General features: G+C 39.6%; 3 protein-coding genes across 5 annotated transcripts in view; 1 reads left to right on the forward strand and 2 right to left on the reverse strand.

Annotated features, from left to right (window-relative positions):
* Positions 1–14277, forward strand: part of OPN3 (opsin 3) — a 116056-nt gene that overhangs the window by 10804 nt on the left and 90975 nt on the right. For all 3 annotated transcript variants that reach the window (XM_063328936.1, XM_063328934.1, XM_063328935.1), the window contains one exon: positions 2269–2320. The gene's annotated coding sequence lies outside the window, so the exon portion shown is untranslated. The remainder of the gene's footprint in view (positions 1–2268; positions 2321–14277) is intronic.
* LOC134512979 (WD repeat-containing protein 64-like) overlaps positions 1–14277 on the reverse strand; it is a 73723-nt gene that overhangs the window by 1941 nt on the left and 57505 nt on the right. The window contains exons 17-21 of the mRNA XM_063328910.1: positions 13347–13565; positions 9964–10057; positions 3315–3424; positions 2345–2533; positions 216–315 (exon numbers count right to left, since the gene is read on the reverse strand). Of these exons, the coding sequence (XP_063184980.1) occupies positions 216–315; positions 2345–2533; positions 3315–3424; positions 9964–10057; positions 13347–13565 (712 nt within the window). The remainder of the gene's footprint in view (positions 1–215; positions 316–2344; positions 2534–3314; positions 3425–9963; positions 10058–13346; positions 13566–14277) is intronic.
* The window catches only part of LOC134513795 (WD repeat-containing protein 64-like), a 73723-nt gene that overhangs the window by 1941 nt on the left and 57505 nt on the right, over positions 1–14277 (reverse strand). The window contains exons 18-25 of the mRNA XM_063330965.1: positions 9964–10057; positions 8521–8563; positions 7078–7211; positions 5584–5689; positions 3823–3884; positions 3315–3424; positions 2345–2533; positions 216–315 (exon numbers count right to left, since the gene is read on the reverse strand). Coding sequence (XP_063187035.1) covers positions 216–315; positions 2345–2533; positions 3315–3424; positions 3823–3884; positions 5584–5689; positions 7078–7211; positions 8521–8563; positions 9964–10057 — 838 coding nt within the window. The remainder of the gene's footprint in view (positions 1–215; positions 316–2344; positions 2534–3314; positions 3425–3822; positions 3885–5583; positions 5690–7077; positions 7212–8520; positions 8564–9963; positions 10058–14277) is intronic.

A 14277-nucleotide genomic window follows, 5' to 3' on the forward strand; every position in this document is an offset into this window, starting at 1 on the left:
CCTTCTAAACTGGCATTTGGAAATGTGAAATAATACGAACAAAAACCAGAGAGGTTTCTTCGATCCCTCCATTTATGCATTTTTTTGTTCTAGCTTGTCCGTTGAATAAGAAGGATATGGAGGGTTATTAATGGCTATTTTCTAAATGAGAAATACAATTACATTTCCTATATGTTGCACAGAACAGAAACAAATTTGTCATATATATTAGCTACCTTTGGAGAAGCCAGAGCTTTGAAAAACTTGAAGTCCTGAATTATGTCCACATGTTCAGGCTTTTTTAAAACTGAAGGTGATCTGATCAGTGACTTCCACCTGTACATACAAGACAGAAAAATGATGCTCTTATCAAAATGGCAATTTTGAATGCAACATTGTTAGGTGGCTCCAAATAAAATTATTTTAAAGGATAATTATTCCATATATCTTCAAAATATAATTTATATTAGGGCCTTTACAGGTGTCATGAAGAACTTCACTAGCACTTTTTGTCAACCTAGATACTGGCTTGTCATCTTTAGGAGGCTGGAAATGTTAATATAAAAAACAGTAGTTACCACAACTGTGTGCTAACTTGCTCTCTGATAATGGCTTTTCAGCATTTCTGTCAGTCCTGACTACAATTCCTCTATGCCACTTTCACAACAAAGGTTTCCTCTGGTCATATATCTGGTTTCCAAAGTTAATCACAAGAAGATATGGTAGAGAGTGGAGTGTCTGTTAGTGTAGATTAACACAGTTTCATTTATAATCAGAAAAATTAAATCAGAGAACAAAAGCTAAGGAATTATAAACTACAGAGAGAAACTGAGACCTATATGGGTCTCATAGTTTTCTATATGGGTCTATCTACCTGCTGATATTTCTCAATAGATCACCTGAGCCACTTGTTTAAACTGTAAGCACCTATGCTATTCAGCTGGGTTTGTACCTTACAGGTATATGCACATTTGGGTAATATCTGTTTATAACTTGACTTGTTAGATGAAATTTTAAAATATTATCTTAGTGACTTATATGACAGCTATCCAATACGCGAATTGTAGTAGCATCATGAAGATAACTGATTTGACCCAAGAGAAGCTCCTATATCCTGTCAAGAACAAAGCCTAGCATTCCGAAGTAACACAGCCTTTTGGATGATGGTTGACTAGCTATCCAATACGCTATTAGGCACAGTTAATCCAGAGGAATCAAGTTACTCTTAAGGTGAGAGCACACAGACTATACAGAATGATAATACTGAAACTTTCTATTGTGCAGTGTGTGGCTGCTTTTTTTTTTTTTCAGTTCTCTGCACAGTTAAGTTCTCATTTGCTTCCTGTCTGTTTAATTAATGTGTTTTAAATGTATGCTAGCCATTCTCCTTTACTGAAATATTTGAAGGGTCCTCAAAAAGTAGTCACAGTTTGACGCAGGCATGTAATTTATGCAGTTTCTTTAAGGTTAGCTGGCCTAATTATAGTATCTTTGATTCCAGAGGGTTCAAACTAGTTGCTGACTATTCAAAAGGACCACAGGGAGAATTTTTTTTTGTCCTTCAAACACAGCCAAGTACTTCTCTTTATTGATGAGTTACCGTTCTGACTTCAGTGGGAATATTCACATTAGTGAGAACTCTGTGTAGTAGCAAGTGTTAGCAGGATACCGACCTAAATGGGGTAACAGTAAAGCACCTTAGAGATTTCCCATTGTCCAAAAGCGCTTTGGTTAACATAAAAGGCAGCCTAAAAATGCACATGGTATATGAAACCTTATCACTAAAGCATCCATGAGTTTTCAAGCCCTGAAATAATTTTCCCCAGATTTGGACTGCTTTGTTACTAAAGGCCACGTGCATGTTGCCTCCAAAGATTCCTGCTTCAGTATTGATGTTCATTTGGTCAACCCACTAATTAATGAACCAGGACTGGAAATATGACTTCAGCTGGAGGGCCAAGGCTCTCTGGCTTGACTTATAACTATTCACATTAAGCTTTTTCAATAAGTGTTTTGGGATCCCAGAAGTATATCAGCTTCTGGAACTGGAAGGGAAACAGGCTGCTAACCTGAACAGTGTATATACCATACAGGCTCTAATTAAGCTAAAATCTGAGACGATTATGTAGTCATCACTATTGCTGAATTCAGATTCTGAACACCACCTAATCCTGACTGTCACCTAGTCATAACAGTTAATATATTTATCCATGCTGTGTAAAAATATTTTTAAAAAGGATTTTTCCAAATAACTTCTAGGAAATACTAATATTTTTTTCTGACCTCCAGGTGAAAGCTACTTTTTAAGTATAATTTCAGAACTGTTCCCCCAGTCATACAGGTATGTAAATGCGTGAGATCTTACTTGTCCCTGTCCAGCATCAGAGGGTATTCAGACTTCTTTTTCTTTTCCATATGCTTGCTTTCCTCTTTAATTATAGTAGGGAAGTTATTAACATCACAAGGCAAAATCAACCGACTGATATCTGATAATTCAAACTTCCTGGCTTGTCCGAAGTAACCAAGATAGTATCCGTTCATGGCATGCCAGAGCCTACAGACATAGTAGAAGCAGTGCCAAAGGACAGAAAGGAAAAATGGATACTTTTAGAAGTGTAACAAAAGTGACAAAATATCTGTCCACGTTATCAAGTTTGTGGAGGTATTCCAGAGTTCAGTATGATAGTCATAAAAGAAGTCAATGATATTGAAGTTCACTGTTTATAATGTAAGTAACTCGAGAGTTAAAAAATCTCAGAAGGATGTTGTAAAAATCAGAAAACAAACAAACAGTTCATCTTCATAAATGTGAATCTGAGGAGTAAAGGCACCAATATCCTGAATTGCTCCTATAGTAAGGTGCTGCCACCAATTCAGGACCTAAACAAAATTTCCTTGTTCATTCCCCCAAAAACCCAAAAGAAATCACTTCAAATGTATTTGTTAGCCAAGAAGAAATTAGTTGTCTATATTCAGACTGCAATGGTATAATTGCATAAGCATTGGTTAGATGCAATGCTTAGCACCCATGTTAATTTAACAAGTACTGAAAGCTAAAATAGAACTAGAACAAGAGGTCATTTCTAAAGTGATGGGGCCATTACCTATGCGTTCAAAATCACCTTGCTGAAAGAAAATGACACTCTGCAAAAGGTCTTGACTTCCTGAGAAGTATTACATTAAAAAATTAGTTCTTTCAGGTGCAGAACAGAAAATGCACCCAATGTTGTATTTTATTTAAGTTCTAGCCTATATACAAGTCCATCAAGAAGAGGAACTTTGGAGATAGTTCAACTGATTGCCATAGCAATAAGAAGTATTAGTCATTTTTGTACCTGACTGAACCATCAGTAGATGCTGTCACTACCACATCTTTCTCCTCTTCATGAAATAAGTCAACCACTTCAGTAGAGTGTGCCCTCCAGCAGAGCTCCTCCTTTATTTGCTGGGGGAAAAAAAGAACATAACCACATTTCAGGCAGTTCTGTATGCCACCAGGTTGCAAGCTTAGTGGATTTATCAGCATGGCTTTCTGAAAATTAAGAGGTGAAAAAGTAATCCCTCCATGAAACAGCCTGCAAATGACATAGAAAGACCGCTCAGGGGACATGGATAAATTAATTTTAATGTAGCCTCTTTGAACACAATGGAATAGTGCTAACAGCGTTTTACTTATGTTTTTCTTGTTTTTCACAGCATCAAGTTATTATTTCAAGCAAAAGACGTGACCTTTATGTTCAGGAAACATTTTTAGTCCCTGTAGAACTCTGAATCCATTTTTCTCTATTTGTCTTATCTCAGTATACTGTTCAAGTTAAGAAAATCTGTCAGATTTTTCCTTACATTTTTACTATTTTGTGGATCTTCTAAGAATGAGGCAATGCACCAGCGCATAATATGTCCCTCTGTTTAAGAAAGGAAAAAGCGAAACATCAATAAATTTCATATAGAACTACACGATCACTAGTTGCTGCCATATGCTCTTGGTAAACACTGGGCAGAATGAAGCAAAGATTACAGGTCGGTGAAAGTTATTTTAAGGTGAACGTCACTATCTCGTTGTCAAGCACAAAGCAGAATATAATGGACCATTCATTAAAATGCAAAGAAATATATATACTCTTTGTGAGCACTTTGTCATTAACTGTGTAGGTTTGAAATGGAAAGAACGCAAAGTTTTTTCTTTAAATGACATGAATAAAAAATAAGAATCATCTTGTCAAGACAGTTATCTATTGCACAAACTAGGTATGAGAGCTTCCTGCGGAAAACTGTTTTTCAGTCATGGTGAAATGGATAAAGTTTGATTAATTGCATACATAATGAAAGCTTAATGTTTTACAACCTTTTAGTGCACTCACGTGAAACTAGAATCAAAGAACCATTTCCCTTAGGACCCACAACTGTTCAGTTTCCTGCCTAGGCAGCCTCTTTCCTGCTGACATTGCCTTTTATCTCTCATTACTACTACTAGACAGGGGAACCTTTTGTGTAATTTCAGCCTTCATACTAGTCACATCTGGTTTCTGGGGCTGTGCATTTGCAAGCAAGCAAGGAGGATGACAGAGAAGTTGACCTTTTCCTAACAAGGGAAAATCTGTAATGAGAACAAGAAGTTGGTAGTAGCACTGCAGATAGAAGGGTGCGGAAAGCATGAAAAGCAAATACACATCGGCACAAACACAAAAGGACAAAGGGAGAGTATCAGATGAATAGGTTACAGGCTGGATACTTTTCCACAACTAATTAAAATCCTGTTCAGTGCATGCTGCCTTCCTGAACTCATTTACTGATTTGAATCAATGAGGAGTGGAAACTCCTCTTCATTTTCAGCATTAATGTCAAACTACTGCTCAGTTTTGAAACAAATGGGCAAAAAAACCTTGCTCCATCCAACTTCTGACAGCAAAAGAGCAGGAAGCTGGCAGGAAGCAGTTCTAGTAGGTACTTTTTAGAAGAAAAGTGACACATTAAAGGACAAAACTCTCATATGACAGATGCAGAAGAGGAAAATTGACAGAATGATTCTAAAGGTTTAGAGGAGAATCAGACAGCAGATAAACTCTTGGACTTTCTGCCAAATGAAAGCCAGATTTGGTGTGAAATTAACAGTCTAACAATGATCCACTAGCACAGACCACAAGTACTTTCTTTCCTTATATAGCAGTGTACTGCTGAAACCATTACTGTGCACTCCATAACAGTGTCTGAATCACGGCTCTTGCTACAACCACAGTTGCAGTTATTTTATTTAGTTTTATTACCCTGGATATGAAATCTTTGCTTGTTCTTAGCAGTAATCTTTGACCTTGCTATTAATACAATAATTCAGATGAAAAATATATGCAGAGCTTGTGAATAAAGAAAATTGTAATGTCTTTTGTGAAAACAATTCTACTGATAATGCTATTAATGTAATGCTAAGCTTTAATCTACCATCCTCTCATACCAGAAAATACCTTTTAAAATTATTTAATTATGGCTTCGATGGAAAAAGTCCACCAGCATTTGGACCTTCGTTGCCATGTTTCTGGCACATCTACAGCATGCTGTTTTTTGGTCCTGCAAAGTGTCCTGAACAGAATGACTAACATGTTTACTCACCCTTACTGCCTGCCAAAAGCATTTTAGTGGAGACATCTGTACATAGTGCTGTCAGAGGAACTGAAGGATATTTTGAAAATGGCAAAAGTTCTTTCACTAAGTTTCCCTACAATAAATAAATAAACATATATTTCACTTTATAATACCTACATGAAAAAAAAAAATATCAGTGCATCAGAAGTTGAGTGCCATTGATTTGATCTGTTCAGCATTACTCAGTTCATATCTATTCAGAAAGCAGCTAAAAAAGTATTTTCCTAATCTACTGAATGATCAAGATAGCTGGGATGTATTGTTCTGGATTCCCATCTCTTCTACATCAAAAGAACAAGCTATTTCCCTCTTCAAGCAATTCATAGTTTATATGTACATACCCCTACTATACCACTTCTCTCTCATTTGCTGTGAAATATCATCAGTATGCATCTCATTTGCTACCCGAATGTCTTTTCTTGCTGCAAATTGGCCCATGATGTCTCCTTCACCAACTTGTTATATTTTTCAAGCAACCATCAATAGACTTTCTCCCTTACGGTCTCTTCAAGTTTGGGAGGAGGTGAGGGAGAAAGTCTTGCAGATAAGGAGAATCTTGGCTGTGTGATACATGTAATGATGATGACAATCATGTCAGTGATGGTATCACCATCATCTGAACTTGCGTATTCCTACAGGAATCTAAGCACACTAATGTATCAGCAGTGAAGACAACAAAATCCAACAAAGTCCACAACTACTGTACCTGGGGACATTTACCATCATATTCTATTTTTGCATAAAACATCTGCAGAGCTACCTTATCATCTTTCTGAAAAATTCTCCCTATGACTTGCCTTTGCTGTCATTCCTGTTTAAGCCTTATATGGCTGACATACTGTGATCACTGTCTGCCACAATGGCCAATATTACCTCACCATATCATGGTACTCCCCCTTCTTTCTGTATTTACTTTTTATCTCTTGCTTAGAGTAACGTGCTTTATGGAATAGAGTCTCATAGGTCTGAGGTGATATGACAACTAAGCCATTGGTATCCTGTTGCATGACTGGCTTTACAAGCTGATTATAGGTGTAGACACTATGTGTCAGGATACTGTTGTCTCCTAATTTGTAGCCCTACTAGTGCTAGCCGGCTTGTGCAATGTTCCAGACATATTTCTCTTCTTCTGAGAGCAGAACCCTTGCCTATCATCCTTTCTTAAAAGGTAAGTGATGTGGGTGAAAAATTAACCTCTAGACTTCCATGTAACTTTACCATCAGTTTTTGTTATAATTATTTCAAATCATGTTCCTTAATTTTCCACTTGCCATTACTCTCTGCTACAGTTATTAAAGCAGAACTAATTTGTGTCATGGAAGAAGCTATTAACCAAAAAATGCAATAAAATATCTGCTGCTGCAATCGCTAGTTAAAAAGCAAGTTTTTAAAGTTTCCAGAGATTAGTAGAATTGCCTTCTCAAGGGTACAGTCCCATCCCAAAGACATTCAGATAGTTACCTGGATACTCCATAGGCAGATACAGCCATTTTCATGAGCAGAAGCCAGTACTGGTGAGTGTCCTGCCACATCTTTGGATAACTGTACATTCGTCTTCAAGTATTGGATATTCTTATGCTTAGCTGTGTCTTCTGCTTTGGAACACAAATCATACATTTCCTCAACAACTTTTAGTACTGCTTTTGAATGCACAGAAATTACATAACATCAGAAAAAAAGTAAATTTGAAAATAAACACCATCATCAAGATGGTGTTACTCTGAAAACATTACAGCTATGGATAAAAGACAACTGAAAAGAAATTAGAACAACCTTCATGATCTTATCTAAACCAGCCAGAACTATTGCTCCATGTTGTGGTGGATCCTTATTTATATGCTCTTATATATAAAGTACAGCAAAAGATTTTACAGAAACTGCAAGCACCAGTGAGAGTGGAGGAGTGCAAGACAGTGGTCATCAGGACAGCTGAGAGGCAGTTCTGCAGCCTCTGCAGGAAGCTTCTAAAGATTACTATAAACTCAGCAATGAACTAAATGACACTTAACAATTTTGGAATCATACATTTCCATAGTTACTTATTCAGTTCAAACCTTTTGCTAAATGCAAGGTGGTGGTCACAGAGAACCTTTTTTGAGTTCCTGCTGTGAATTCCGCAGAGGTGGAGATGCTGTGGTGGGGGGGGGGGGTAGGTCCCAAGAAGGTCCTCAGTGAAATGGACATTCAGTGGATGCAGGACCTAACATGAGTGTCTCTTTCGTTGAGCAGCTACAAGGCTTAGTGATATTCTGATTTCAGGGCATGTTTTCTTTGCAAAATAAATTCAGCTTGAATCCACATTTCAAATGATCAAATTTATTGTAATTGGGAAATTCTGCTTTCCAGCAGAGGATGTATAAAGGATTGTGAAGAATCTAGAGGATTTACTTCTTGCAAATTCACTGACTCCATTTGCACAGCTTTAACTCTTAAGCACTTGGCTCTCTGCTGTTTCTGTTATTTTAGGTTATCTACTACAGGGAAGATCTTTCCTTCTGAAATTCCATCTGCTCTTGAAGATTTTGTCTGTGAGGCCATTCACTCCTACTTGACTCAAGTTGGCTCTTGCTCTATAATTTCAATAATTCATTGCTCAAATATGTATGCAGAAGAGAAGTGTGTATAATTGACATTCTTAAATTCTGAAAGGTCTTCAGCATCACTTCTATTTAGAAAAATCAGCAATTAAGCCCTTGCATATCCTGCATCCTGGCCTGGCTTTTGGGAAATAAATGCAAATCAGGGCTGAGCAAAAGACGTGGAGGTGTCATCCACACACCAATGGTATCCCAATTAATCTAAACACAGTTTGCAAAACAAACTAACAAACTCAATTTCTGTAGTAATCTGGGCAGAACTCATGCATCAACAACAAAGAGAATGAAAAACAACATCTTTCCATACCTGTTGTTATTTGAATATTAATTTCATCACTTTTCATATTTTCCTAAAAGCAAGGAATAAAACATAACAAAATTAGAAAATAGAAGTTGGGTGTAACTACAGCACAGTTTTCTAATTGGAATTATTTTAAGAACTTAATTTTTTTTACATTGAAGGATTCAAATATTCCCCCAGTTTCCATTCAGTCTGGGACAGCACTGAGTGAAAACAAGAAATATTTAATCTGAAGAGAATCAAAATCACAGATGAACAAATCCCAAATGAAATTAATTGAAATTCAGGCGCACACTAAAGGTAAATTTGTCTGAATGGTATTAATTTCTTAGGACAAGCAAAGTCGATCACTTACAGTCATGTGAATACAACCTAGATCTCTTCCTTATAGAGTTTAATTCAGAACATGCATATAGGCTTGTTACTGCCTTGAACAAAGATGAAAAAAACTGCATAAACAGCAATAACATTTACTCACATCTTCAGTATGAGAATTGTCATAGTCTTTCATTTGCGCCTTACTATATAGGCTTCCGAGGATCCACAAGGCTGACAGTAGTCGGTATACTGGCCTCAAAAATTGCTAAGTCAAATAAGGCAGGAAAAACTAAGCAGTGATGAGTATTTGAGGTATCTTAGAAGAGGAAAGACCACTTCAATCTCATCTCACCTATTTTTCTGTGAGGCTTGGTGTGTTGGGCTTATGAGGATCTTATTAAGTGCTGCAAACGTCTGTTCATTTTGTTATTCTAACGACTGCATAGCACAAGATGTGTATATTTTAGTTTGTGGATGACAGTTAGGCCTGTATCTACTTGGGAATCTATGAAAGTGCCATGCTCTGGTGAACCAAATGCTGGAAAGAATTGGAGAGGTAGCGGTTTTTTCCTCTTTTTGGCTACTTGCTATTTGTTGCTTTGCAGATATGGCATGTTCTTCTGGCATAAAAGGACAAAAAGTGTCACAAAAATCATAATGCTATCCTTAGCAAAAAGTTCACAGATTGGGACACTGGCATCTTGATGATAAATTAAAAAAAAGTCATCATGCTGTCATTTGAAAGCAATGTATCTAAGCAAGTGTGGCTGCAATGTAGACGCGGTTCCACTTTTATTCAAGTACTTCATGACTGTCTATTTTACCTTCCCCATTGAGTTCTTCTATAACCCCATTTGAAAGTCAGAATTGCTAGTGATAAGCATCTGTCAAACACTTTGATAGTCAGCTATTACATGTATCACAGAGCCGGCTACCTGACAGAATGTATTCTTAATTCCCCACCTCATTCAGCTTACGTGAACAAAGTTCATTTCTCTGTAACTGATACTTGGTTTTGTGCATGGCTTTATGGAGGGATTTTAGTAAGCTACAGGATTTTAAAACCAAAACCAAAATGAAACCAGAAATTTGTTTTGAATGCTACCAGATCCACGAAGCCACGATACCTACCTTACATAGGTTCAAAGAACTGCTCTTGTGCTCCGGAATGACCCTAATACCACGCCTCATGGTAGCAGTAGTAGAGGGCAGGGAACTAATTTTCCTGTGTGAAAGAAATTATTGAAGATCCCTGACATTCTTGTAGATACTGTTTGCTATCTGGAAATCAACATCATCCAGTGTAATAAAGCATAATAAAATAGCGCCTGAATTGATTAGACTTATTAGACTAAGGGTTGTCAGTGTTTTAGAAATTTATCCAAGTGACTAGGCAATATTTACATATTACACAGCCGGCCTTTCCTGTCAGGAGTTTTGAGCAAATTAAATACATAGCAAACCAAAATTAACAGTGGTGTTCATTCTCAAGAAGCGAAGGGGAAAAAGTCAATGCCAATGGCTTGTTCTCTTTCATTTTACACAGTACTTTGCTCTGCAAGTGATTTTCAACTAATTACAGAAACTTATTTTCAATCTTTTAAGATAATGCTCAGAAACAGGATTCTGTGGAAGAATCTCAGGAAAAAAATTTGGATGTGGCCTTCAATATTTGTGTTTCTGAGTCAAGACAAGTTCTGACTGCGCTAATGAGAGGTTCTTGCCACATAACTTACACCAGTGTCACAACTGCTCTGTTTTTGACAAGAGTATCTGAATAACTGGGTTAATGTAAAACCCACATAGAATGTGTGCAGCTAGGGTAGCCCACTTAGCGTAATAGAATCATAGAATAGTTTGGGTTGGAAGGGGCCTTTAAAGGTCATCTAGTCCAACCCCTCTGCAATGAGGAGGGACATCTTCAACTACATCAGGCTGCTCAGAGCCCCATCCAACCTGACCTTGAATGTTTCCAGGGATGGGGCATCTACCACTTCTCTGGGCAACCTGTTCCAGTGTTTCACCACCCTCATAGTAAAGAATTTCTTCTTTATATCTAAGTCTAAATCTACCCTCTTTTAGTTTAAAACCATTACTCCTTGTCCTGCAACAGGACCTGCTAAAAAGTTTGTCCCCATCTTTCCTGTAGGCCCCCTTTAAGTACTGGAAGGCTGCTATAAGGTCTCCCTGGAGCCTTCTCTTCTCCAGGCTGAACAACCCCAACTCTCTCAGCCTTTCCTTATAGGAGAGGTGCTCCAGCCCTCTGATCTTTTTTGTGGCCCTCCTCTAGAACTGCTCCAACAGGTCCGTGTATTTCCTATGCTGAGGACTCCAGAACTGGACGCAGTACTCCAGATGGGGTCTCACCAGAGTGGAGTAGAGGGGCAGAATCACCGCCCTCAACTTACTGGCTATGCTTCTTTTGATGCAGCCCAGGATACGGTTGGCTTTCTGAGCTGCGAGCACACATGGTTGGCTTATGTCCAGCTTTTCATCCACCAGTACCCCAAAGTTCTTCTTGGCAGGGCTGCTCTCAATCCCTTCATCCCCCAGCCTGTATTGATACTGGGGGTTGCCCCGACCCAGGTGCAGGACCCTGCCCTTGGCTTGGTTGCACCTCATGAGGTTTACATGGGCCCGTTTCTTGAGCTTGTCCAGGTCCCCCTGGATGGCATTCTTTCCCTCAGGCATATCAACCACACCACTCAGCTTGGTGTCATCCACAAACTTGCTGAGGGTGTACTCCATCCCATTGTCTATGTCATTGATGAAGATACTGAACAGTACTGGTCCCAGTGCAGACCCCTGAGGGACATTACTTGTCACCGATCTCCACCTGGACATTGAGCTGTTGACCACTACCCTATGGATGCGATTATCCAACCAATTCCTCATCCACTGAACAGTTCACCCATTAAATCTATATCTCTCCAATTTAGAGAGAAGGATGTTGTGGGGGACTGTGCCAAAGGTCTTTCAGAATTCCAGATAGATAACATTCATAGCTCTTCCGTTTTCCACTCATGTAGTCAATCCATCATAGAAGGCCACTAGATTGGTCAGGCAGGACTTGCCCCTGGCGAAGCAATGCTGGTTGTCTCAAATCACCTCCCTGTCCCCCAAGTGCCTTAGCATAGCTTCTAGGAGGATCTGTTCCAAGATCTTCCAAGGCACAGAGGTGAGGCTGATAGGTTGGTAGTTCCCTGGGTCCTCCTTTTTACCCTTTTTAAAAATGGGTGCAATGTTTCCCTTTTTCCAGTCACTGGGGACTTCACCTGACTGACATGGCTTTTCAAATATCATGGAGAGTGTATTGGTAACTATATCAGCCATTCCCTCAGGACTCTGGGATGCATCCCATCAGGACCCATAGACTTACATATGTTCAGGTTCCTCAGGTGGTTATGAACCTGATCTTCTCTTATAGTGGGAGGAACTTGGCTCCAATAGTCCCTGCATTGTGGCCCATCCACTTGAGAGGTGTGGGGAGAGAGGTTCCCAGTGAAGACTGAGGCAAAAATGTTGTTGAGTACCTCAGCTTTCTCCTTGCCCATTGTTACCAACTTGGCAGTCTTGCTCATAAGAGGGGAATGGTATGCTTTCTTTGACCTTCCTTTTCTGGTTGACATACCTGTAGAAGCCCTTATTATTCTTTGTGTCCCTCGACAAGTTCAGCTCCAACTGTGCCTTTGCCTTCCTGACCCCATCCCTACACAACTGGGCAGCCTCCCTATGCTCTTCCCAGGATACCTGTCCCTGCTTCCACTGCCTGCGCATCTCTTTCATGCCCTTTAGTTTGACCAGGAGGTGTGGACTCAGTCATGCCGGTCTCTTGCCCTCCTTTCCTGATTTCTTACACCTGGGAATCAAGAGCTCTTGCTTGGAGCTTCTTGCTTGGAAACTCTCCTTAAAGATCTGCCAGCTCTGTTCTGCTCCCTTGTCTCTGAGGGCAGTTTCCCAGGGGGTCCTATAGTCTGACTCCTTGAAGAGCTGGAATTTTGCTTTCCTAAAATTCAGGGTCCTGACTTTAGTCTTCACCTGACTCATATACCTCAGGACTGCAAACTCCATCATTGCATGATCACTGCAGCCCAGGCTGCCTCCAATCTTGACGTCACCAATTAGCTCACTTGCCATTGGTGACCATCAGGTCCAGTATTGCATCTCCTGTGGTGGGGCTGTCTATTACCTGGCTTAAGAAGTTATACCTTCGATGCACTCCAGGAGTCTCCTGGGTTGCCTACAGCTTGCCATGCTACTTTTCCAGCAGACGTTGGGGTGGTTGAAGTCCCCCAGCAGGGCAAGAGCCTGCGAGCACAATGCCTCCTGTAGCTGAAATAAGAAGGCTTCGTCAATGGGCTTCCCTTGATCAGGCAGCCTGTAGTAGACACTCTTCACACTCTATCCATTTCTTGATGTAGAGGGCAACGCCTCCGGCCCTCCTTCCTCACCTGGCCCCTCTGAACATCCTGTAGCCATTGATAGGCACACTCCAGTCATGGGATTTATCTCACCAGGTTTCAGTTATAGCAACCAGGTTGTAGCTTTCTAGTAGCATGGTGGCTTCCAGATCCTCCTGTTCGTTGTCCATGCTGTGTGCATTGGTGTAGAGGCACTTCAGCTGGGCTGTTGGCCGTGTCACGTTCTTAGAGAAACATCCATTAATTCCTTTGGGGTATTTCACTGCTGTATCTCTCTTGGCTCCAATTACATTAGGAGTCCCTGTCTCATGTCTGTGAGAATAAGTGTGCTGCAGTGTAGCCAACACGTCTCAGAGCAACAGGCTGCGGGCCCTCTCTAGCACCCCGTCCTTCTAACCGTTGCCTGTTGTCCCACAGCTTGTCACTGGCAAGCCTGATATTGCCCCCCTCCGCACTCAAGCACACTTGAATTTGAACAGATGGCCATGACTTTGTAATTTTTCAGTGTTTGATGTTACAGACTTGCTAGCATTCTTAACGCATTGTGTGTGCGTATGTGATCACAGTCAAATATATCCAGGTACCTTCCCAATATATATAAAACATCCTAAGCCTATATTATTCAAAGTCACTGTAGGATCCTCCTGCTTAAGAATAATCAGAACTTTTCTTGATTTAAAAAAAAAAATCTATTTGTGAATTGTAATCACATCTTTAATTTATCTAGGATTTCTTAAATTAATCATTAAGCTTTTATGTCAAAAACCAAATTTATGTTCAATTAAGTGGCACTGGTACATTTAGGTGTGTAGTAAATGCATAAGCTACTTGAAGGTTTTAAAGCAACGTAAGTCCATAAACCATCTTTATGATTCAGGAGGGCAAAAAAGCTGCCTAATTGCTTAAGACCTTAGAGCCGCATAAGTATTTAAACCATACTGAGTCCTTTTGGCTACCATTGCCTTTGCATATCCATTGGAAGACATGCACTTCTGAAGTTATGTATACGTGCAATGCCTTTCTC

Source organism: Chroicocephalus ridibundus, chromosome 3 (genome assembly GCF_963924245.1).
Source record: "Chroicocephalus ridibundus chromosome 3, bChrRid1.1, whole genome shotgun sequence".
Lineage (NCBI taxonomy): Eukaryota > Metazoa > Chordata > Aves > Charadriiformes > Laridae > Chroicocephalus > Chroicocephalus ridibundus.